The sequence below is a fragment of the Amphiura filiformis genome, chromosome 16, assembly GCF_039555335.1.
Source record: "Amphiura filiformis chromosome 16, Afil_fr2py, whole genome shotgun sequence".
Lineage (NCBI taxonomy): Eukaryota > Metazoa > Echinodermata > Ophiuroidea > Amphilepidida > Amphiuridae > Amphiura > Amphiura filiformis.
In genome coordinates, this window is record NC_092643.1 from 11,710,836 (window position 1) to 11,736,612 (window position 25,777).

Here is a 25,777-nt window from a genome sequence, read left to right on the forward strand (position 1 = left end):
CGCTGCTCAGAGTTGCACGCAGTCTCAAGTCAGCCTCCGTGTTACTAACAACGGAGCGACGCTGTTTCTTCGCCCGGATTTCCTTGCAAAAAATGAGCGAAGTACATTCCGACACTCGCCCCGCTTCCTACCCAGTATTGGGCAGGGCTCGTCAATAGCCGAAGACAGGTTGTGGTGCCCGGTGAGGGCGCTACAGCACTACCTTGGCGAACACAAACCTTAAGAGGGGCTCATGACCGCTTATTTATCACCCACGCAGAACCGCACGGTCCAGCCGCTAAACAGACTCTGGCACGGTGGCTGGTCCAGGTGTTGGTGGACTCGGGGCGGCAAAAGACGCCGCCCCAAGGCCCACTCAACCAGATCTATCTCATCTTCGTGGGCCTACCATAGGGGGTCCCCATTGAAGAGATTTGTCAGGCTGTGTCCTGGAAGAACCCGTCGTCCTTTTCCACGGTTTACTACAAAAACGTAAACCAACGACCAGGCGATAAGTTCACCAGGGCTGTTCTGGGGAGATAACATGGTGGTTGGGTATCAGGTGTTTTATGGACAATCAGAATTCCAACATGGTAAGAACCAGTGTTTCTATTCTTAACCACTGCACTTTCAGTTCAGGGTTTTTGTCTGTTCACGTAGTCTTTCTGTTTCCGGCCGTGAGGGGGGGAAATAGTTTGACCTCGCGATTACCATGCTACCCACTCTCCCGATCCTTATCAGATGCTGGCCAATCTTGTACCTCCATCCGTCGGTTACTTGCTAGATCGATCTTTCAGATGTTGATGCAAGAAGTATCTTAATCAACATCGAAACGGTAAGATCGACCGGTGTACTGAGTCTAGTCCCAAACAAAAATGTTTGGTAGACTCATAACCGGTGCGATCTTACCTTTCCGATGTTGATTATCTCGACCCCGCCGCCCCTACAAGTTTGGCCGAGTAGGGGCTGCCCAAGTCGGATAAGGGATGATTATCGTGGTGTGACGTCACCAAATGGGTGAGTCCACTCGGGGGATCGGGGGTTTTTGTTATTTATTCATTTATGTGGGACAAAATGACTATTGGTTTTTTCCGCATCTCGGGATCGATGCAAGAAGTATCTTAATCAACATCGGAAAGGTAAGATCGCACCGGTTATGAGTCTACCAAACATTTTTGTTTGGGACTATTTTGATTTTGATTTTTCCACAAAAATAAAGGGATATTCATTATTTTTTTTGCAAATATAACCACTTTTCATTGGTATTTTTTGGAAAATCACAATAATGAATTCAAGTGAGGGTCAGAAAATGAAGTGAGGGTGGGTGACGGGAAACTCAAAATCGACTTTCCTTGGCCTAAAAACAGTGGCTGGTGCAGAGTGGCTTAGTTTGATGAGGCTGGGTTTGAATCCACTGGCTCGCCTGTATACAGGTAAGCTGAGTGTGTCTGTATGTAGCTCCAGACCTTGGTGTTGAACGACTTGGTTTATGTTGACTCATGAATGATGGATGCAGGAAGTATTTTTGGGAAAAAAATAAAGATATTTGGACCGAAAAAATCTACACACAATTTCTATATTTGAAATACCGGGGGTATACATAAACTTTACACAGGCGACACAAAATGGTGGCTAACATATAAGAATAAGATGATGTACTTGTAGTTTGAATTTCGTATGCATTAGCCTATAGATTTGCAGTCAGATTAAAAATGCAAAAACAGATAGGTTCCCTGTATGTAACTGTGTCAAGTTGTTTACATATACACATGACAACCAGCCTGCATAGATATCATACTAAGCTAATCGGGTAATTGTAATTTGAATGTAATGAAGATATAAGATGGTAATATTTCCTACAGCTCTGTTTTGATACGTTTCAGATTTGCACCAGTCATTATGAATGTATGGCTTATCTGTATTGGTCTTCTAGTCCACGTCATCTTCTTTGCCTCCATCTTTGACATCTATTTTACATCTCCTCTTGTTCATGGCATGACACCACATACCACCAAGCTTCCTCCTCCAGCAAAGAGGTTGGTGCTCTTTGTGGCAGATGGATTAAGAGCTGATAAGTTCTTTGAATTGGACACAAATGGGGAATCCAGAGCACCATATTTAAGGTGAGCTCAATTAGAGTAGGTACATGTATGACTCAAAGAGCTTTGAAAGTTTGTTTGCTTGTAACTGCTGGTGTGGGGAAAATAGTGTACCCTCATATTGTTTACCATGCACCTGATAAATATGGCTTCTGTAATGCATGCTTGTTACATTTTGCGATGTCTGTGTAATGTAATTTAATTTGCTCGTCAAATGAAACACAAAATTATCCCTGTGGCTTAAATGGTTTCACAAGTTGTGAATGCGGCCATGCCTGCCAACCGTTCCGATTTAATCGGATTCGTTCCGATTTTTGTGACTTTTGACCTCAAAAATCGGAACAAATCCGATTTTTGAAAATATTTGGCGACTTTAGAGAACCACTGGACCTATTCTGAAGTGCTAGGATCATTCACAGTTAATTTTTGAAAAAATTGGAAAAAATTACGAACAAATTACAGTTTGTTATTTTTAATGCAAACCATTAACCAATATTTACCTCTTCATGTAGCACATTATAAATGCATGGAAAACCAATGCATCTATAATATGTGATACATGAAGAGGTAAACACTAGTTAATGGTTTACATATTAAGGATAACAAACTGTAATTTTTTTCATAATTTTTTTTTCAAATTTTTTTCAAATTACCTGTGAATGATCTTAGCACTTCAGAATAGGTCCAGTGGTTCTCTAAAGTTGCTAAAACTTGCCAAATTTTTTTTAAATTAAGAGAAAAAAATTTAATTTAAAAAAAAAAAACATTTCCAACCTTGAATAGCAAGTAATTTAGAGTCTATAACTTCTTTTTTCCAAAGTTTTGTTTCGCTTCGCTTCACTCTAATTAGACACCAACCTTAGTTCCAAAGGTTGGCAAGTATGCGCTGTTACGGGTGAGCGCGTGCTCCGCGCGCCCCGGGGTCGTGCGCACCCTGTACAGATTTTTATTTTTACAATGTTGGCAGGTATGAATGCCTGACAAGAGGTCAAAATTATATAAGTCTGTTTTGTTATTTCAGTGTCTGGGGATAATGTGTTGTTCTGCAGGGATTTGGAGGAGAGCATTAATTAGCTCTTCTGGGGGGGGGGGGAGCCAGCGTTCAAAATAGGGCCGGTCAGCCGGCCATTGGCCTGTAACTTTTTGGCCTGGCCGGTAACTTTTCTGACTGGCATCTAGTTGCCGGCCCGGCTGGCCGGTAACCTTTTAAGGTCAAGTCCGGCTGGCCTGTAACTTTTTGAGGCATATTTGGAACACTGGGGGGAGCCTTCGAGGAGAGCTGTTTAGAGCATAAATTACAATAGAATGTACATGTAAGGAGAGAATGGTCAACTAAGAGAGCGATTGCCCTTGCTCTCCTCAAAAGGCAGTCCCTGGTACTGATTACTTGCACTATGCAGTTTATGCACAAACCTTTATGTCATTGCTGTAATTCTGTTCAATTTTGCCCATCTGCTAGAGGTACACTATTTTGGTCCCCATAGGTCACAATCCAGTATGGTAGACCAATAATGACAATGTAGCATTAAATTTCACAGTATAATATATTTGTACGAGTTTCATTTACTCGCTGTTTAAGCGTTTATTTAAATCAAAAACCTAGAAGTGGCTGACTGGCTCTACTAATTAAGGTTTTGTCCTAGGCAATGCCTTGGCATGAGCATAGGTCCACACATAAATTGCCTTCAAAATCTCTAACAATTTATTCTGCTTTTGAGCTCAAATATATCTTCTTCTTCTTGTTGTATTTCATTTATTACACAGGGATATAATTGAGAATCATGGTAGCTGGGGTGTATCTCACACAAGAGTTCCTTCTGAATCCAGACCAGGTCATGTGGCATTAATTGCTGGCTTCTATGAAGATGTCAGTGCAGTTGCTAAAGGTATCTATGTCAAAAATAGAACATGCTTATTACCAGGTGCTGTATTTTCGAATGAATTCTGGGTTGAAACTTCAAGGGGAGTTGTAGATACTCTCTGCTCACTGATTTGGAGAGGCTTTGATGAGAGAAAGCTTGATCAAAGCAACTAATACCACAAGCTATGTTTGTTATGGTTCATTTTTCCATAGCAAAATGCAAATTGATTATAAATGCATACATAATGAACATAATGTTCTTTGATAAAATAATTGAAGAATGTTGTATAGAGATGGTGTGTGTAAACTTTAGAAGTTGATACCAATGATTTGGATTGGTACACAGAAGTTTCTCTTGAGTCAAGCAGCAAATATGCATTAATATGTCTTATGATATCTGGAAGTAGGCTGGCATGGTCATAAAATATAAATGAGAGAAGCAAAGAATTCAATGTGAATGTATTCTGTTGTTTGGTCTTCCCTATCATGTAGGATGGAAAGAGAATCCAGTGGAATTTGATTCAGTGTTCAATGAAAGCAAGTACACTTGGTCATGGGGAAGTCCTGATATTCTACCAATGTTTGCTAAAGGTAAGTCACTTAAGTTTGGAAACTTTTAAGTTTGGACACTTTTAAGTTTGGAAACTTAAGTTTGGTCACTTAAGTTTGGTCACTTATTAAGTTTGGTCACTTAAGTTTGGTCACTTATTAAGTTTGGAAACTTAAGTTTGGTCACTTAAGTTTGGTCACTTATTAAGTTTGGAAACTTAAGTTTGATCACTTAAGTTTGGTCACTTATTGAGTTTGGAAACTACTTATTAAGTTTGGAAACTTAAGTTTGGTCACTTATTAAGTTTAGAAACTTAAGTTTGGTCATTTAAGTTTGGTCACTTATTAAGTTTGGAAACTTAAGTTTGGTCACATAAGTTTGGTCACTTACTAAGTTTGGAAATTTATGTTTGGTCACTTAAGTTTGGAAACTTAAGTTTAGTCACTTAAGTTTAGACACTTAAAGATGAAGCCCCACTTTTGGTCTATTAAAGTTCCTTAGGGAATTAGTCAAGGTTAAAATGTATCCATGTAAATTCTGTTCTGTCTATCATCAAAGTAACAGGTGTAAGTCAGTTCTTCACAGAAGAACTGGTCAAGCGGGGCTTCCTCTTTAAGTTTGGTAACTTAAGTTTGGAAACTTCTATATTACATCATTACCACCTGCTTTTAAATACATATTTTTGGTGGCTAAACAATGACTCACTTTTTCCACAACCAAGCAATATTTCAATGCTGCCATCTAGCATTGCAAATCAAAAGAATGTGTGCGTTGCTTGAATGTATCTTAAGGGTATTTTGTCAATGGTGAAACATGGTAAAATGTGTTCATCCAGCAATACCTAGCTCTCTGAATACTGTGGGGTACAACACATCTTGGTGTTAAATATAAAAATTTGGTACAATTACCAATGTGGATACAACTTGTTGACTTGAGTCTAGTCCTCGTTTACAGAGTTTAAGGTTCAGGTTTAAAGTTGGTGTAGGGCAGTCTTGTAATGAAACTAGAGTCACACCCTATTCTGTAATCGCTTGAATAGAAAAACAAAATTTATTCACTAGTTGATGGTTTAGCTTTTCTCTGATGAAAATATTGAATATTGATTGATGATCCTTTCATCCTGTGTTGGATGGATCCCAACCCATCCCTACCACAGAGGGTGTAGAATTGTCACTCTGGAGAGGATCATACGCATGACTAAACTGACCCTTTCTGCTCTATTCATGATGTTAGGCCCACTTTTGCGAATCCAGATAGACTCCTTGATGTGTTACAATCCTCGCAAAGAATTTTAAGTTATCCCAATCTACATGTATGACATGGATTTGCTGTACTGCATAATCTTTGATGGCTGATTTTGAGTGTTTGCATGATTGCTGATGTTACTACTGTAGTACTGTTATTCTGTATTTTTAGGTGCAACAGGGGAGCATGTTTTCACCTACACATACCCACCAGAAATGGAAGATTTTGCTGATGCTGATGCTTCTAAATTAGATGCATGGGTATTTGACCAAGTAAAGGTAAGTCCCACTCTCCGCAGGAAAAGTAACTTAAACATTCTAGCAACTACATAATAAAACTGATATTTACTTGCATTATTAGACAATGAAAAAGAACCTGTTTATGGGTGGACTGACTTTTCAAGTAAGATTGGTTGGTCAGGATTGGTTTTTTTTATGGAGGCTAAAGATGACTCTAAAATATCACTGAAAGCTTCAAAAATCTGTCAAAATTAGATAATTTTTTGCAAACATTGGAAATATTAAATAAAATGCATTATTTTACCTTCTGTCATTCTTGGAAAATTTAAATATACTTCAGAATGTTAAACATAACAGATCCAAAAGTGGTATAAACAGGATCAACAATACCTGTTAAGGACGGAGTTTATGTGTTCTCATAGTCTAACAAACTGACAAATTTTTTGTCATTATGGCTGATTAATTATTTTGACATAATGTTGGTATTTTCCTGCTCACAAAAAAGACATAATTAATTCTCCCAAACTGAAATAGTGACGTTAAAATTTGTGCAGATATATGTGATGTGATCAAGCAAAATCTGTCGGAAGTCAGAAATATTGATTTTAAGATATAGCCAAACAATGAAAATATCTGCTTTTGTTTCCTATTTTTTGGAAACTCTTTTACTGTTCATATCTTTTGAACGGCTTGTCCAATTTCAATGGGTTTTTCTTCAAAATGTAGCTTTGCAAATGCTTGTTACAATCCATTAAGAAACTGAAAAGTGAATATGACCGACTTCAGACTGATTTGCTTGATCACATCACATATGTGACCGTACAGCTCGAATGAGCCGTAAATTCCCTAAATTGTATTCTGAGTTACAGTATAAAATGTGTATGCAGGTCGTATTCATCGGCTTCTCTAGCTGGCGCGACATCTATCTCATTTTGATAGTCAAACACCAATCAATAATCCTATTATTGAAGAGGATAATAAGCTTTTACCTTAGATGGCAATAGAATATTTAATAGCTCTGGTCTTTGTTTGCTTTGGCTAAATCCTGTTCAAGTGGTGGATTACCAGACATTGTATTTTGTATAGGTATGTATAACCAACAATTAACAATGAGAGAACTTTCTTGAACCTCGATGACTTGGGGATGATTTGATATGACCGCCAATTATGACTGTTTGATATTTATTGCCAGCAATGTGGAAAAAGAAACACACATAGAAACAAAAAAAGATATAATTTTGTTGAAGGAGCAAAGTTCAACAAACCATAACCCCACTACTTGATATCGTTTGAAGTCAAATAATATACCATTTTAAAGCTTATGATGTATATTTTCTAAACACAAAATAAAACAATTTTGACCGGGGAGGAATATATTGTTTTTTTTTCTATATTTTTTTCTACAGGACTTTATCAGCAATATCAAAACAAATCCAGCATTAAAGGAGAAATTTAATTCTGACAAAGTTGTTCTATTTCTACACCTCCTTGGGATCGATACTAATGGTCATTCTCATAAGCCGTACTCTGAAGAATACTTACAAAATATTGCAATGGTGGATCATGGAATACATGAAATGGTAAACTTAGTTGAGGAGTTGTTTGAGTATGATGGGAAAACAGCTTACTTGATGACAGCAGACCATGGAATGACTAACTGGGGTAAGTTGGTAATTAGCCGTGTTGGATCATTATGCATGAGATGGTAAACTTGGTTTAGGAGTGTTTTGAGTATGATGGAAAAACTGCGTATGTGATGACAGCAGACCATGGAATGACTAACTGGGGTAAGTTGGTAATTAGCAGTGTTGGATCATTATGCATGAGATGGTAAACTTTGTTTAGGAGTTGTTTGAGTATGACGAGAAAACAGCTTATGTGATGACAGCAGACCATGGAATGACTAACTGGGGTAAGTTGGTAATCAGCAGTGCTGGATCATGGGAGACATGAAATGGTAACATCGGTTGAGGAGTTGTTTGAGTATGATGGAAAAACAGCTTATGTAATGACAGCAGACCATGGAATGACTAACTTATTCTTGATACTTCCCCAACATCTCATGTGGGACCAGATGAGATGTTGTTAAGGACATGGTGACACACAAATGAGGAGAATGTGTTACTTAAAAGTTTACTATTGTAAGGCAATTTTTCCAAAAGATGACGAGTTTCTCATGTTATTTTGTTGAGAGCTCTTTTCAATTCAATTTTATTTGTTTTCTTCTCAGATAACAAAATATTATATTCAGAGACAAGCAAGTACATTTTGAGGTACATGAAATGTTGATGCCATCAAAAATGCTGGGCGTGTGGCTGATGGCACCCACTTTTTGGAGGCCAAGTACACTGCAAATTGTGGACGTGTGAATTGACCATTTATAAGAAATGTTTAAAAAAAGAGCAAACAAGTCTAAGCTGAGTTGAAAAGAGCATTTTGATGTCTCAGCGACAGAAACACATATCTCTGTTATCTTTTGCATTTGTATGTTGATTCCTTGTAATATGCTGCAGCTCTCTGACACATAGTATGCACACTCAATGACTTTATATGATTGTCATCATGTATATCACAGTTGCAGGTAATCATACATACAGTCATTAGCACCAATCCGTCTTGATAGGTGGGGGGACATTCGACCTGAATTGTCAAAAAAGTGGCTGAACAGAACAAAAAATGGGTCATTTTGGCGAAAGGTTGGGGGGGGCTCGGGTCCCCTTGTTCCCTCCCCGGATTGACGCCATACATACAGTAAGTGACAGAGATACACCTTGACCTTTAAGCTATTGAGTTGTACTAATTAACCTTAAGACTAGACAGCTCAAATATTTATTTAGAATGTGTTTAAATCCCATGTTTTGGAAAGTGCTTTTAATTCTTTAAATGCAGATAACAGAACATGATATCTGATTTGTACAGGTTCTCATGGAGCTGGACATCCTAGTGAAACATTGACACCATTGGTTGCATGGGGAGCAGGAGTGAATGGTCCTACACCAGGAAATGAACTCAAATTTAAAGATGGATTCACACAGGGTCAGTTCCAAGCTCTTTAGGCACATACTGTATTATTAGGATAGTTGTCAACTAGAAGAATATTATCATCCAGTCAAAATGGTCAAATAGATCTGCAATAGATCTTCTTGATGCAGATCTACTTGAGGATCAGGAATGATGGTCTTAAAATATTATGTCTTCTTGATATCAACATTTTTGGCCAAATGTGGGGCTTAAACAGAGAGTAAATCAGAAAGTGCTGACATGAGTCACATGACCACAGTATGATGTTTGTAATTACCTTGTGCTTGGGAGAAGCATTGTGCTTGGGAGAGCAGGACAGACAGGTAGATATATAGACTGAGAGAGACAAACAGACAGGACAGACAAGTAGATATATAGACTGAGAGAGACAGACAGGACAGACAGGTAGATATATAGACTGAGAGAGACAGACAGGTAGATATATAGACTGAGAGAGAGACAGACGGGACAGACAGGTAGATATATAGACTGAGAGAGACAGACAGGTAGATATATAGACTGAGAGAGAGACAGACGGGACAGACAGGTAGATATATAGACTGAGAGAGACAGACAGGTAGATATATAGACTGAGAGAGAGAGACAGACGGGACAGACAGGTAGATATATAGACTGAGAGAGACAGACAGGTAGATATATAGACTGAGAGAGAGACAGACAGACAGAGACGAGGAACAAATGGAGACAAACAGGAAGATAATTTACATTCTCTTAAATTTATATTTTTTTATTTCAGATTGGCAGCTGACAGGAATAAGCCGTTGTGATGTCAACCAGGCTGACATTGCACCACTCATGGCCTCACTTATTGGAATACCATTCCCAGTAAACTCTGTAGGTGTGCTCCCCTGGATTATCTCAACAACACTAGTAGATATAAGGCTGAAGCTTTGCTTGCCAATGCACAGCAGATTATATCATCATACCAGGCAAGTTATTATCAATTTCATCCCTCAGTGCTTTACTTTGTAGAATACCTTTCCCAGTAAACACTGAGTGGGTATGCTCCCCCTGGATTATCTCACCAACACTAGTAGATATAAGGCTGAAGCTTTGCTTGCAAATGCAAAGCAGATACGATCATCATACCAGGCAAGTTATTATCAATTTCATCCCTCAGTGCTTTACTTTGTAGAATACCTTTCCCATTAAACACTGAGTGGGTATGGTCCCCCTGGATTATCTCAACAACACTAGTAGATATAAGGCTGACACTTTGCTTGCCAATGCACAGCAGATACGATCATCATACCAGGCAAGTTATTATCAATTTCATCCCTCAGTGCTTTACTTTGTAGAATACCTTTCCCAGTAAACACTGAGTGGGTATGGTCCCCCTGGATTATCTCAACAACACTAGTAGATACAGGGATGTGATTTTTCCTCGGATTAGAGGAATTCCTCCTTTTTGAGTTTTTCTTCTCTGTACAAAAGTATAGGAGATTCATTAATTTTCCTTCTTTTTGGTGCTTTTCCACTTTTTTGATTGAACCTCTGTCTCATGCCTGTAGATAAGGCTGACAATTTGCTTGCCAATGCATAGCAGATTGTATCATCATATCAGTTAAGGCCAGAGTAAGGGGAGACACATTCGTCCACACCCGAATTTGAGATTTCTTGATATTTATCAACACTAAGATGTATTCTTTCACTTGAAACTGATAAAATACAACTTCCTAATATTTACTTGTATTTTTGCTTGATTTATTTCACTCTTTTCAACTCTAAAAAGTCACATGGCTCAAGACAGCTTAGTAAATTGGCGGAAATAATGAGTCGGCAATGCGCTTAATGCGAAATATTGTGATTACACGAAGCGATTCGAAGTCGCTGTGACGCTGGCGCAACTCTGCGCGTATGTCCAACGCAGTCAAGGCGATTCGGTATGTTGTTAACGCCAGCAAATGTGATGTAAACAAAACAAAATTTGCAGTGAAAAAGCCACTTAGATTTTTTAATTATTTTGGATTTAGGCGCACTAAAAACAGACATTATAGATTCATTGGTGCAAAAAGATGCATATTTAGACCATGCACCAGATACAGCTTTTACAAGCGTGAAAGTCTTGCCGTTTTAAAATATAAGGACGCTTTGTGCATAATTTTGACATTTTTTTTACTAAAACATCGATTTCTCAGAGTTCATTTTTAACAATATTGTACGATTTTTGTGACAAGATAACTCGAAAAATATGCAAGCAAAAGGTAAACCTTTTGCACTATCGTTTAGAGCACATCAAAGTCTAGGGAAGGTTTTCTCATTTTTTCAAAATATTTGTTTTGAACAAAAATATACACCATTATGTGCAATTTTTAGTGACAAAATTGCTTTTTTCACATGTTTTTTGCAATATTTTGAAAAATAAGACGAATTTCAAAAAAATAAAAAAACCTTCCCTAAGTTCATGTCTCTTCTCCATGAAAAACTAACTACATTTTTTTTTTTTTCCGAACAGATTTTTTAAAAAGTTGTCACAAAAAAATTGGGGTAAAAAAGTGCATTTTGTGATTTTTTCAAAAACTCGAGATTTTTGAACAAATCTGACGTCACCATGGGATTCCTTGACTCATTTCCTGTCCAAAAATGTATAGTTTTATATACTTTGGACATATAATACAAAAATAATGATGCTCGAAAAGGTCCGTGTTCTCTCCTATTACTCTGCCCTTAAGTTATTATAACATTCATCACTCAGTGCTTTACTTTGTAGAAAAATTTTCACAATAAACACATAGTAGGTATGGTCCCCTGGATTATCTCAACAATACTAATAGATATAAGGCTGACAATTTGCTTGCCAAGGCACAGCAGATTATATCATCATACCAGGCAAGTTATTATCAATTTCATCCTCAGTGCTTTACTTTGTAGAATACCTTTCCCAGTAAACACTGAGTGGGTATATGGTCCCCCTGGATTATCTCAACAACACTAGTAGATATAAGGCTGACACGTTGCTTGCCAATGCACAGCAGATACGATCATCATACCAGGCAAGTTATTATCAATTTCATCCCTCAGTGCTTTACTTTGTAGAATACCTTTCCCAGTAAACACATAGTAGGTATGGTCCCCTGGATTATCTCAACAATACTAATAGATATAAGGCTGACAATTTGCTTGCCAATGCACAGCAGATACGATCATCATACCAGGCAAGTTATTATCAATTTCATCCCTCAGTGCTTTACTTTGTAGAATACCTTTCCCAGTAAACACTGAGTGGGTATATGGTCCCCCTGGATTATCTCAACAACACTAGTAGATATAAGGCTGACACGTTGCTTGCCAATGCACAGCAGATACGATCATCATACCAGGCAAGTTATTATCAATTTCATCCCTCAGTGCTTTACTTTGTAGAATACCTTTCCCAGTAGACACTGAGTGGGTATATGGTCCCCCTGGATTATCTCAACAACACTAGTAGATATAAGGCTGAAGCTTTGCTTGCCAATGCATAGCAGATTCTATCATCATATCAGTTAAGGAGGCTTTGTACTCTCAGACATGCATGTAGTAAAAAGTGCAATAACTTTGTAATTATTCGCGCAAGACATATAAAAGTATACATTTTTACGAAGGCAAGACATCAATAAATCTTAATATAAATACAGATTTGGGGTAAAAACAACAATTATGAAGAAAATTACAAAAAAGTGAGTTTTTGGCAATATTTGTTCGGTACATCATAACAAAAAACACTCTTTCCAAAAATATTTTATTTTGTTTTAGCTCAATCTTGAGGCTCCATTCCAAAAGGTTTTTTTAATTTTTTGATATTGGCCTTATTTTTTGAGATATTGACATCAAATTGAACTTTTTAAAATTCACAAACGCCTATTTGCACAAAATGATGCCTAAAATCGGAAATAGACCAAAATATAAAAAATGAGAAAACTGTTTCTTGAGTCGATCATGCTTTTACGATGATCATATTTGCTTACCTATAGATGCTGTATTTATTGAGTTATCGTAGTACCTAAATCATCATTTTACAGAGAAAATGAAGATTGAAATAATGGCCGTTGAAGTTTAAAGTGGTCACATTTTGCACTTTCATCGAATCTCGCAGGAGAATGCGGCAGTTTTTATTTTTCTACCTTACATTACATAAACATCAGGTAAATCCACGGCCCCTTGAGAAATTTGAGCGAAATCCATTCATAACTTGATATTTAAATCGGGGGAAAGAACTTGAAAAAACCACATTTTATCAGCTAACACGGAGCCATTTGACCACTAGGTTTTTGTGCTTCCGTGGTGTTTCCAAAAGATGCGCCACGCATGCAGGTAAGTGTCGCGTATGCGCTGCGTATCTGCGCTTATCCAAATTGCGCGATACGCAACGCGATGCGTTGTTGCGCTCGTGTACCCTGCTGGTACAATAAAGATTTTCTTTCCTTTTCAATTTCAAACACGAGTGGAATAGTGAAATAAAATCCTTCAAATATTGCAGTTGGAGTTTACAAATCTGGATTTTCATTCCTTGTATTCATAAAAAACATAACAAAGTACAAACATATCAAAAAAACTCAATTTTGCGAAAGAAACAATGTCTAGAGTACACAGCTGCCTTAAGTTATTATAACATTCATCACTCAGTGCTTTACTTTGTAGAATAATTTTCACAATAAACACTGTGGGTGTGCTCCCCAGGATTATATTAACTAAACTAAACTTTGCTTGCCAATGCACAGCATATTATATCTTCATACTAAGTTATTATACACTTCATCAGCCAGTGCTTTATTTTGTCAGTTGATGGAGTACTTTTCTAGTGAAACCATGTGCTGCCTCTGACTATTTCAATACTGGGCTGGAGTCCTTTGGTCAAGCCCACTCGGTGACATCAATGCTATATTTCAACCATCGCACTCATAGCCAGTTAATATTTGTATAATTATTACATTTCTTTCTTGTTTGCGCAGCAGATGGACTTGACCAGAAATGGATTATTACTTAATCCCAAATACATCAAATTTATTCAAGCTTAAATAGAGTCTGAAGTAAAAGTTTATATTTTCTAGGTGAAAGAGGACCATATGCGGGAGACCACCCTAGGTGTATTTTTCAGCCCATTTCAGGCTTTGTCGGATGGTAGAAAAGCTGATCTCTACCGAAGAATTAGACATCATGTTGTGCAAGAACAGTATCATGATGCTGTGAGTATTGTTTGTGGTTTAGTTGTCAGAGATGATAATATTCCAGAAATTTCAGGAAATCAAGATTTTTTTGACTCTGAGGATTTCTTTGATTCCAGTATGAAAATCCTTATTTTCCTGGAATATGAATCAGTGAGTGGCATGCGACATTATGGGGTTTGCAATCGGATGTATGTATGTCTGTGAATGCTCAATTCAGGCGAGACTAGTGCACTGTATGTTATACTGTTGTCATTGATGAAGTTGAAGATGCTGTGAGCATACACTTGTAGGCGTGTCTTTATGTCCAGGGAATGTTATTAAACTCCCCTATTGTGTGTATTTACACTTGACAGATTACCTTGACTGAAGAGTTGATTCAGGCAGCACTGGATGGCCTCAATTACTATCAGACATATGACAGATTTTTACTAGAGTAAGTCGGCGGCGAGCGGGCGAGCCCTTAATTGAATTTAGCAAAGAAATCACTCAATACGGTGGGATGATCTCTTGATCAAGTATGCATTATGTAAAATTAATAAAGTGGTTATAAAACACTTTAAACAAAGAATTAAACAATAATAAGCAATTAGAAAACTTGTGAAAATGGACAAAATAAAAGGAATTTAAAATTTAGAAAACAATACCCCATCTTGAAATTTGCCTATATAGCCCAAAAGAAACTAGTAAGTGGTTGGGTCAATGGGGGCATGAAGGAGCATTGCACTCCTCCAAACGTTGGCTCTGGTCCGGATGCCCTCCCACAGTCAGAGCAAAAAATCATATAACCCGCTATTTGGGGAAAACCATTCAATTTTCTGATTTTTCCCTTTCACTTCCTCCCCCCTCCCGGAAAAATATCCCAATTGGGCTATTCCAGTTGAAATCCATACACTCCCTCTGGAAGACATGACCTTAATTCCCCACACAGGGAGTGTAGATATCAAATGGAAGTCCCCATTTTGAAATTCATGCTCCCTGTAGACCATGTCCTCCATGGGAGTGTTTGGATTTCAACTGGAATATCACATTGCAAGTAAAGTCACTGTGTGGAATCACTAGAGTAAGTTTGCGGTGTCTCAAGAAGTGTGTAGGAGGCAAATATGCTACAAGCCTAGATTTTTGTAAAATTATATTTTTACATCAAGAGAATTATGTTATTAGAGAAGCATTTTTATCACATTTATCAAAACCCATGTGAAAAATACATTTTGTAGATACTTGGGAGTATAACATTATTGTAATATATTTCCTCTTGTGGACCTTATGTAAAAATTTCATGCATGTGAAAATATTTTTTTTATCATTTGATTTAGTGAAGCCCACATTTTGTATTATATAACTTGAAAATGTCAATTTGCCTCTTTGGCAAGTACATAGTCAAGTGTAGATGGTCATATTTGATCATAGTTTTGAATGAAATGATTCCAAGAAATAGAGAATTTTAAAGAACTTTGTCCATTGGACATTTAAATGAAATGTCTTTTTTTCAAATATTATTTTGTAATTGTTGGGTATACCTATTTAGTGATGCAAACTTTGGAGGAGATAGTTGAAAAAGTCAACAATGCTTTGCCTTTGTATGAGCTCTTGTCGTCAATGAGTGCAAGCGGACAGCCAGAGTTAAGGTGTAGATTTAGCAGGTTTTTGTTAATCTTCATCAGTTTGTGGGTGCCTTTTATTGAAGATTTATTAGTTACTGGTATAGGTTTAGAGTAGCACTTCACAATAAAAATACCAATATTTGTATTAAATTACCTTATAGAATAACATGCTTCATACTTACAAGCAGGAATTCTAGCAATTAATGATTTTTTCTGTATTTTGTGTTTATTTTAATACTGTTACATTATTTATCATTAATTATTATTAATTATTATCATTATTAATGACACATTTGACACTTACCTTTGAACCCAGAAACTTTCAATGCCCATCTCAAACATATTTTGCTATAAAGGAATGCAATTTTGATAAAAATGCATTTTTTTGAGCACCATTTTAATCAATACTTTCATTGACTTTCCTCCACAGAACCAGCATTGCTCTTGGTTATCTAGGCTGGATGGCATACATCCTACAAATTCTCTTCTCACAGCACACCTCATTGGTCAAGCCTGCTTCTAGACTTACTCATTCAACCAATGATAGGTTGGATATCATATTTATTGCAATAACATTTTGCATAGCAGTGTTATTAACTGTGCAGTCATCACCATGGGTGTATTATGTCTATTGCTTATTGCCTGTGCCTCTTTGGTATGGTGCTCTTAAAAGGTAAGTTTTTGCAGAAATGTTTTATTTATTTATTTATAACATTTGGCCGAAGTCCGGCAAAGCCCAATAGTGCTCAAAGGCTACTAATTTAAAGGGATGCCAGCCGAATATATGATGGGACAGGGATATGGGAAGAGGTCCGATTTAGAAGTAGGAGGATAATTGGAGCACCTGCACATGTTAATTCTAGCTGTCTTTCAGCTTGCTATGGAGATGTTAGTTGATCATTTCTATTTTTCTACATCTAGGCATATTATTATAATTACTCATTGATGATTTGTTATTCTGTGATTACAATAGATAAATGTTTTGTGGGTAGACTAATAGTTTTTTGATCCAGTGCACTGTTGGAGACTGACAAATTACAGCCCCTACTTTTGGACAGTATTTTTTTGGTCTAGCCTTAAGAATCATTATATAATAGAATAATTAGTCAAAGGCCACTGCAGATGAGTGTCACTGATGGAGACTAGTTTTTTGAAAATTGTTCACAAATCATGAATGTTTCCTATATTATTATCATCATCATCATCATCATACTCACCATCATCATCATACTCATCATCATCATCATCATCATCATTATCATCATAATATCATTTCTCCTGTTTCAAATCCAGTTGTTTAAAAAAGTTTAAATCTGATTCTATTACTTTGTACAGGTATGATGTCTTCCAAAACATCGTCCAATATGTATCAGAAAATGTTGGTATCATCACTGTGTGTTTCTATTGCATTCTGGGAGTCGTTGCCATAGAGATGCTGGTGATGATAATGTTCAGTAGAGAGATGATATCAGTAGGATTGCTGGCAATGGCTTTATGGCCTCTGTGTACAGAGCTGAGGAAAACGAACAAGGTAAGCAAATTTGTCAAAAATGTGACACGATCTGTTCCATGGGGACAAAGGAGGCATTTTTGAAAATTGAGTTACTATAATTATCGCATTAAACTTGCAATAGGCTATCATTTACCGAAAACAACAAAAGCCTAGCATACTTGGTTCTCAAGTTATGAAGGTTTTTGATGTTTATTTTCTTATGTATTTTATTGTTTTTTTACTCCATGTTTTTGCCTTTATCTCAGTTTCAAATTTTCCACCTTTGACCCCCATGGACCAGATCATGTCACAAATTGTCATTATGAATACAAAGTTATTCTTTCAGTACCATCTTAGAAACAATAATGTGTTGCGGTTTTCTACAGAAAGAAATAGTTTATTTTTAAGAGTACTACTGTTATAAAGTCATCAGGTCCTGTCACAATCCTTACCAATGAATGCAGTCTGATTATTCTATAAAATGAACAGATGCAGGTGAGGTGATGGCATTTTATTTGTTCATGCAGCCAGGTCGTTGAGGTGCCATTATTATGCCATATCTATGTCTCATTCAATAAACCAAAGGATCTCATTCCTGTGTTTTTTTATATTTTTATGACAAGGCATATTTAACAGCATGAAAGTATCATCTTGTAGAGACTGTTGACAGGTTTGCGCCCATATAGCTATTAACCTTAACACAGCCCATGTTTTTTGCTATTGGAAGGGAAAGAAGGAACAACAAAGGAGAGAAGATAAACAAAGAAGTCACTTGGTAAACCCTGGGAATTGAACCTGCCTGGGACCCCTCCTGTTACAGGTACAAGATCACTGATGGGTAGCAACTTACCTGGCCAGCAATTCCATGCGTATACATGATTTTTTTTCCATGCGTATACATGACTTGGGTCATGGCATCATGTGGGATGCATGCACAGTGGTTTTCCTTGTGGTATTTTTGGGAGTTCAGTTAGGGTTAAAGCTGACCCAATTAAGGTCTGATAGCAGGGATATGTACAGGGAAAGCATTCCACATGCATGCAGGCTGTAGATGATACAAATGTTTTTGATGGCTGATAATATTTGATATTTGATCTTATGGACCACCAAATCCTAAAATCTGGCGTCTGGGTGCTTGGCTGGGACAGCATTTGCACACACAAATGCTAAAAATGTGAAAGAATTGTGTTAGGTCCTGTAACTAAATTGGTGTCCCATTTGATCATACAGGTACTGGTGTGTGGGTGGTTCATAGCGTGCCTAGTTCTGGCAATATTTCCCATGATGCCTGTTGTTGGAAGAGATGTCAACATCAATCAAGTGTAAGTGTTGTAATTTCGATGAAAGAAATCCAACTGGCAATACTCATAACACTCAAGTGCAAAACTGTAAAGGTTACCCTTCTAGCATGTGCAATACATACTTGAAATTATAAATATGTGTCATTACTTCATTTTCGCATGGGCACAGAACGTTTCAGGAGTTCAAATACAAAAGCCAATAAATGCTATTTTCAAACTTTTTTGCATTAAGGCGATCAATTTCTGCCAGCTTTTAATTAACACCCCAGTTTGAAAAATCAATATATTTTTGAAACTATGATCGAAAACAGCAAATATTTTCTTGTTATGTTCTTTATGTTTGACAAGTTATATTTGCCTATATCTCAAATCAAGAAAAATTTATATATTCAATTTTTCATCTGCACTCTTCTAATGCAAGGAATGCTTTAACTGGATGTTACTGTATTCTTTTAAATATTTGGTTCAAAATAAATGTTACATACCTGTGGTTCAGGGAAAGAAATGTAAACTAGAATGTTTATATTGAGGGCAGAATTTAAGAGATATATGAGGCCCTGATTAAGAAAGGAGAGGAAATACCAAAATAGATAAGAGTAACATTTGCTATTTACATGGTTCACTCCTATTTATTAGTGATTTTTAGTGAATCCTTCAAAACAATTAATCTATGAACTGATGATAAAATAAGATGATAATGAAAGAAACTAAAATGCTTAAAATCCCTTATCTTTACAGAACCCTGGCAGGATGTCTAGCACTTCTCAGCAGTATAGCAGCATTATACACCTGCTACACTCAAACATCACCTAAACCAAGCCGTCAACAGGTTGCAGCCAGTATATGCCAAGTCCTTCTTATAGCTCTTGCCATCTACATAATTAACAGCACATGGGATAGCCTGAATAGCAAAGAGGGTGTTCCAGTATTGAATAAAGTGCTAAGTTGGACTATTTTACTAGTGTGTTTTATATTCCCGGCTATTGGGCCTAGGAATATACTTTGGAGGTTGCTGAGCACTGGGATGTCACTAACAGCTGTGTACATTTTGATGAGTACAGCGTATCCTTGAAAGTTCTAGGGGATTACGTACCAGAAGAATAAGTGATACAAATTAAGAGTTCGGATGTAAGGGGGCTATCATTTTCTTCGGGAGGGGGGGGGGGGGGTCCCAAATATACAGGGGGGTCATAACTGTGTTTATTTTATTAAAAAGACTGATTTCAATACAATTTTAGCCTGTTTAGGGGTAAGGTGTATTGGTGGTGGGGGGTTATAAAATTTTCCAAAGAAAATGATTGCCCATAAAAGCTGATAAAAAGCATAAATTCAAGATCCTGGTAGTCATATAAGATGAAAAAAGTATATGATCACTTCTTAACATTTGAGATACAGCTCATCAAATGGGATCAATGTCTTGCCCAGACCTGAATACACTTTGCTATATTATTATTGAGCAAATTTGTATCTCCAAATACCTACAAATTTCCCCCAAAATCACATAAAGAAGATACTTTCAATTAAAATAGTTGTGGAATAGGCCCTTATTTATTATTTGGTAGAAAATTTGCACCAAAACACTCATTTTCGTAGATAATTTTTCTCAATTTGACCAGGGCAACTGCTGCCAGGTTTAACAGGCTCAATTGTTCTCACATTGTCTGCTAGATTACTTTATTTAGTAGTGTAGATTCTTATTATAAATTTCAATTGAATGAACACAGCCTGACATATATAGCATGCCGATTTTTCATGTACACTACACAATGTACGCCAGCGTGTGTGACTGTACATGTGTAAAACGGAAGTGATTCCATGCCAACTCACTTGTGATTGGTTAGTATTTTATCCAAGGTCGTGTGTTTGCGTTGTAGTTTAAAAGATGTGCAATACGATCACAGTTGGATTGCGTACAGCTGTTGAAAGCTGCATTCATTCAGTTAAAATTTCTAGTATAGGATGAAGCATATATGCTGCCTGCTTTCTTTATTATGCAAATTCATAATGATGGCTCTATTTTCATCATTTGGCCTGCTTGGATTAGATCCTGTCACATAAAAATTTTGAACAAATCAAATGTGAGAAATTTCCCCCTTATAGTAAAATGAAAAGAGTAGTTACTACAATATAATATTAGCAGAATGCTCTCTTCTTACATACACATTTTGGGGGACAGGAATAACTTTTGGCATATTAAATGTAAAGTAAAACAGCCTACATACACAGACATAGTTTGAGTAAAAATGATAATGAAACAATATTGTAAAAATCTAATACTTTTCCTTAACTCAGACTCAATACAGACATGAAGGTTTATTTTGTATAGCCTTGTGTTATCTCATGTTACTGTGGCTACTATGTGAACACCGGCTATCAGCATCAGCAGCACAGAAGGTAAGTACTTATATACTAGACTGTAATCAACATCACACTTCATCTTGTGAAGAGATTTATCAGGTTTATATGTACAGTTTTGTACGTCATGGACAACATACTTCTTCAGTGTGATGCGAGTACTCGCTTTCATCAAAGAATCAATCTGGATTCGCAGAAGAGGTCCTGCTGTCATGAACAGAGACGAGGGAACCTACCATTTAAGTCGCATGCATGACCCTCTCTGCAAGACCATGCCCCCTCAGGATGGAGCTGTGTTACCACCACCAAAGGGGATGATGGGATACCAATCACTCTGAAGAAGTATGTTGTCCATGACGTATGAAACTGTCAGGTCAGTGTCAACATTTGTACATGATTGACTGTAAGAGAAATGTTACACTTTGTATGTTTCCATGTTGTTTGTTCACACATGCTAGTTAGAGTTGTATCGGCTGGTTAATGTAACTTTGTAACCTTATTTATAAGCCATGACACAGTATTGATGCAAAAGAGGGTCACTTTCTTAAAAAAGCTTTGTATTAGCACTTGTACCAGATGGCAAATGATGTTTATAGTCCTTTGTCTCAACAATAACTGCACTTATATACATATTTTCATTACTTTTGTTGTTCTTTTCAGCTTTATTTCTTATCATTTGGTGATGATACCAGTCTAGATCAGGGTCCACCTCGTAAACTAGTGCTAGATGATATACGCTGTGCCTATTTCTTTGTCTTCTTTACAATAACTGCATTCTTTGGAACTGGAAATATAGCCAGTATAAACAGGTAAAAACCATGTTGTTAAATAAAAATATTTTGAGAATGCTGCTTTGTGCAAAAACACAATTGAATTCTTATTATTGAAGAGATTCATAAGGAATACAATATTCAGATTTCAAAGTTTTTCTCAGTAAAATTCCAATAAAAAACTCACATTTTCCACAGACAGTTTCGCACTCCAGCTGAGTCACGCTTATGACCAATTGATTCAGAGGGCGCCATCATCTTCCAGTGACGCCATACCATCCAACAAAGGATCAATTGGCATATACCATTGATATAGGCAACAGACTGGATTGCCGAAACTGTCTGGAAAATGTGAGTTTTTTATTGGAATTTTACTTAGAAAAACTTTGAAATCAAAATAACAATTGAATTATAGTTACAATATATTCTTTCACACTGTTAAATTAAGTTATTTAGGGAGGTAATGTAATTGTGAGATTTACTTGTGAGAAGTGTAACGGTGGCCCAGTAGTCTTAAGATTTCGACTTATAATCACTGGGTAGCTCAAAGACAAGGACAGACTGAACAGATAGCTGAGAAGCAAAAACAACCCCCCCAAAAAAAAAAAAACAACACAGCCAGGTAATGCCCAAGCAGATAACATATGCAACAAAATGATTAGCTACTTGTAAACCTCTGATTCCTGGTGAATGCAGTTTATTGCACAGTATGTTAACATATGAAGAAGCATCACGTTTTTGGAAGCTTTTATACCATTTAAAAGCATTCGCTGTCACAAAATTAATAATAGCCAATAGCCAAGGAAAAATTTGCTGACCATCCAGGATTTGAACCTGGGACCTTTGGTTTTATATACCAATGCTCTATCAACTGAGCTAATGAGTCAGGATTGAAATTGTTCATGTGGCTATAGTTATTCTGAATTCCATTGAGGATGGAAATCTTATGCACATACACCTAAATTTATCAGTATAAAAGTTCATGCATGTTACTTGTTGAGACAAAAATGTGAAAAAAATCCACATTGAAAGATAATTTGTTAGTGCATTGATTGTCTTAAATAATATGGAAATGCAGTTTTCTACCGATTAAACACAGAACAAAGAAAGTAGATCTTTTTTATAACAAATTTGTAACCAAAAATGTCATCAAATGATTCAGTGTATCCAGCTGTAAGGAAATGAAGCAGTCCAACACAATATTTTTACAGAAATAATACATACAATAATGTGTAGTGCAAGTTACTGTCAGTAAAAAACCCCAGCAGATTTACATAGCACAATTACAGAAGGACGTTGCGCTGACCACATTAACCAAAGACCCAACATTTTCTCCATCATTCAGCAATGCATTTCTGAACAGGTGAAGTTCCCTGATCAGCCTACGTCTGGGTAACCATCACAGCCAGATAGCGTCCTGCATTTTGTACAGGTAAATACAGACAAGTTAGCAGTATGTTCTTTGTCCAGGAGAATGTCAAGCAAGGTATCCTCTTTTCTTAAATTGGCTGCTCGATTGTTGTAATATACTATAAAGGTGTTTTTATGTCTCTTCTTTTCTTTCAGTTTTGATCCTGCTTCTGTTTATTGTTTTCTAACTGTGTTTAATCCTTTTGTAATGGGTGCACTTCTCCTATGGAAGGTAAGTTAACAATATCGGCTGATGTCATATGTGACATGATCTGATCCACTCAGACCAAAGTCAGACATTTTGGAAAATTGAGTTATTACTATTTCTATGGCAATGCCAGTTTCCCCAATTTATTTGGATTTCTGAATTTTCATAAATCCCCCCCCCCGCCATTTTTTTTTTTGGTATTTGGAGAGTCCCCAGACCTAGAGCCAAGTGCTACAATCATTTGTGGTTGATTTAAAAAAAATTGTATCTTAAAGGGACCCCAGCCGTGAGGCGCTGCACTCCAGTCGCTATGTTCCCTATGGCTTGCAGGTGTCCGTATTATTTTCAGAATTTTTTTGGCAAGTTACATGATACTAGGTTGCAGTGAAAAATTCTTATCGAGGGTTGTGAACCAGAAAGCTTTAACTCACATTTTGGTGATTTTGATACCAAAATAATCCTTACCACTCACAGATTCTCATAACCATAAACCTTACCTCAAGCACACTCCACATTGAAACATTAGCACTATTTCCATTATGGCTGCATCTCATGAAGGCAGTTTTTTTTAGTTAGAACCAGAAAGCTGTATCTCATGAGGTAAGCTAAGAACAGCATGGTTGCTAGTAACTTATTACCCGTCAGTTACCCGCTAACTCATGAGTTACACCTTTCTGGTTCTCAAAGATTTTTCAACAAAATGCCATTGTATAAGTTACGTCCTTCTGGTTCTTTGTTATGTTCATATTTTTGGTTTCTTTGAATTTCTCTTCATCCATAGATAGTGATATTATTCCTACTAGTGACCTGTACATTCCAAGCTATCCATCTAATACAAAGACTACCTACATCCAGTCTATTCCTAGTGGTATTATTACTGTCAGATGCCATGGCATTACACTTCTTTTTCTTTGTACAAGATCATGGTAGCTGGCTGGAAATTGGAACAAGGTAAGTAGAACAGAATGTAGATTCCAGGTACAAAACATAATATATCATGTTTGTCACATACATGAAAACAATAAGACAAATAACACACATCCTGAATAAGACACAGCAATTTTTCCGTCATTAAACACAGATTTGTCTGCAGTTTTTAATAGAAAAGCAGATTGAAATTATCAACACATATATGTATTTTAATGGTGACTTATAGTCATTGTAGGAAGTATTAAATACTTTTTTAGACATAGCAGGCCCAGTTTCCATGCTATAAGGTAAACCTTAAATTCAAGTTTGAAACATAAAGAAACTTCCTATGCAGTGAGTGACCTATTTGTGTTTTTTTGGATGAGCATCATCTTAAATGTTGTAATATGAGTGTAAAGCTTGCCTTTAATTATGTAATTAGGGATTCAATCATGTCTGCATAGTTTAATTCGCAAGGTAGCTTCAGCTGCTTGAGCGAAGTAAATCAGGCAGACGCGCCGTACGCGAGTTGTTAATTGGTGATGAACAACGGTGAAACAAATCCCTTTCAACAAAGAAAGCAAGCGAAAGATCGTCTAATTCACATGATCTTTCATTCGGAATGTTTGTTTGTCATTGACATTGCCACACAACCTTACAACAAGATCAGTGATTTCTCTGTTGATATCAGCAATAAAAGTAAAGAATAAAGCTTTAATGTTGAGCTGCTACCTCCAACATAAGAGAGTGTTTACACATAACTTCCAGGGATGATGAATTTTAACATGCTCATGCGTAACACGTATGTGTAGGGGTGTGTTCGCATATACGCTATTGGACTGTGGATTCATCACCAATTAACAATGCTTGGCTCCTGTACAAGGGTATATGAAGAGTTGTTTAACCATAAAAGAACAGTTTCTAGAGCTTTATACCAAACCTAGGATATCTGATAACAATATCTGATATTGAGGTATGAGTATATTTCTTAGAATTTTTCTTATCTCATTGTTTTGTTTCAGCATAAGCCATTATGTGATAGTGATGTGTATGATCATCTTCGTCACCATGTTACTAGTGGTAGCACGCCTCTTCACAAATGCCACCTTACCAGTGATAAGCAAAACAAAGACTCACAAACAATAATGTCAACATTGTACCAAAGAAGTTTTACCATGTGTGCTTTGATATAGCAACTATAGTGGATGGAACAACTGCATTAATTGTCAAAAGTGTTTTGTTGTTTTTTGGCAATTCCATTGTATATGTTGTAGTATTTCAATACCATATTACGTCAGTGACGTAGCGTGGGTCATCCGATTGGGGGGGGGGGGCCCAACGGCCATGATTGGGGGACACAGGGTCATTTGGAGGGGGGGCACAAGCCATTTTCCTATGGGATTTTCTAAATTTTGCAATCGATTGGGGAGGGGGCAAATGCCCCAGTGCCCCTATGATGCTATGCCACTGTATTACATATCCTGTTGTTACTAACAACAGTAAGCACTATAAGCACAGATAAAGCTATGATTTGATGCCTTATTAGGAATCTTAATCATAATCTTACAT

At 36.8% G+C, this 25,777-nt stretch overlaps 1 protein-coding gene and 1 non-coding gene across 2 annotated transcripts; one reads left to right on the forward strand and one right to left on the reverse strand.

The window, feature by feature from the left end:
• The first annotated feature begins 1,867 nt into the window (after positions 1-1,867).
• LOC140135569 (GPI ethanolamine phosphate transferase 1-like) lies at positions 1,868-25,533 on the forward strand. Its single transcript, XM_072157108.1, is given in 19 exon segments — positions 1,868-2,102; positions 3,843-3,964; positions 4,432-4,530; positions 5,906-6,012; positions 7,380-7,635; positions 8,893-9,009; positions 9,752-9,856; positions 9,859-9,944; positions 14,046-14,180; positions 14,516-14,595; positions 16,194-16,436; positions 17,099-17,294; positions 18,486-18,577; positions 19,295-19,618; positions 20,860-20,950; positions 21,572-21,720; positions 23,248-23,323; positions 24,081-24,250; positions 25,231-25,533. Coding segments are annotated over 19 exon segments (2,796 nt in total). The 5' UTR covers positions 1,868-1,878; the 3' UTR covers positions 25,355-25,533.
• Positions 22,495-22,568, reverse strand: Trnay-aua (transfer RNA tyrosine (anticodon AUA)). Its single transcript has one exon. It is a non-coding gene; the product is annotated as a tRNA-Tyr (tRNA).
• Positions 25,534-25,777: the final 244 nt, after the last annotated feature.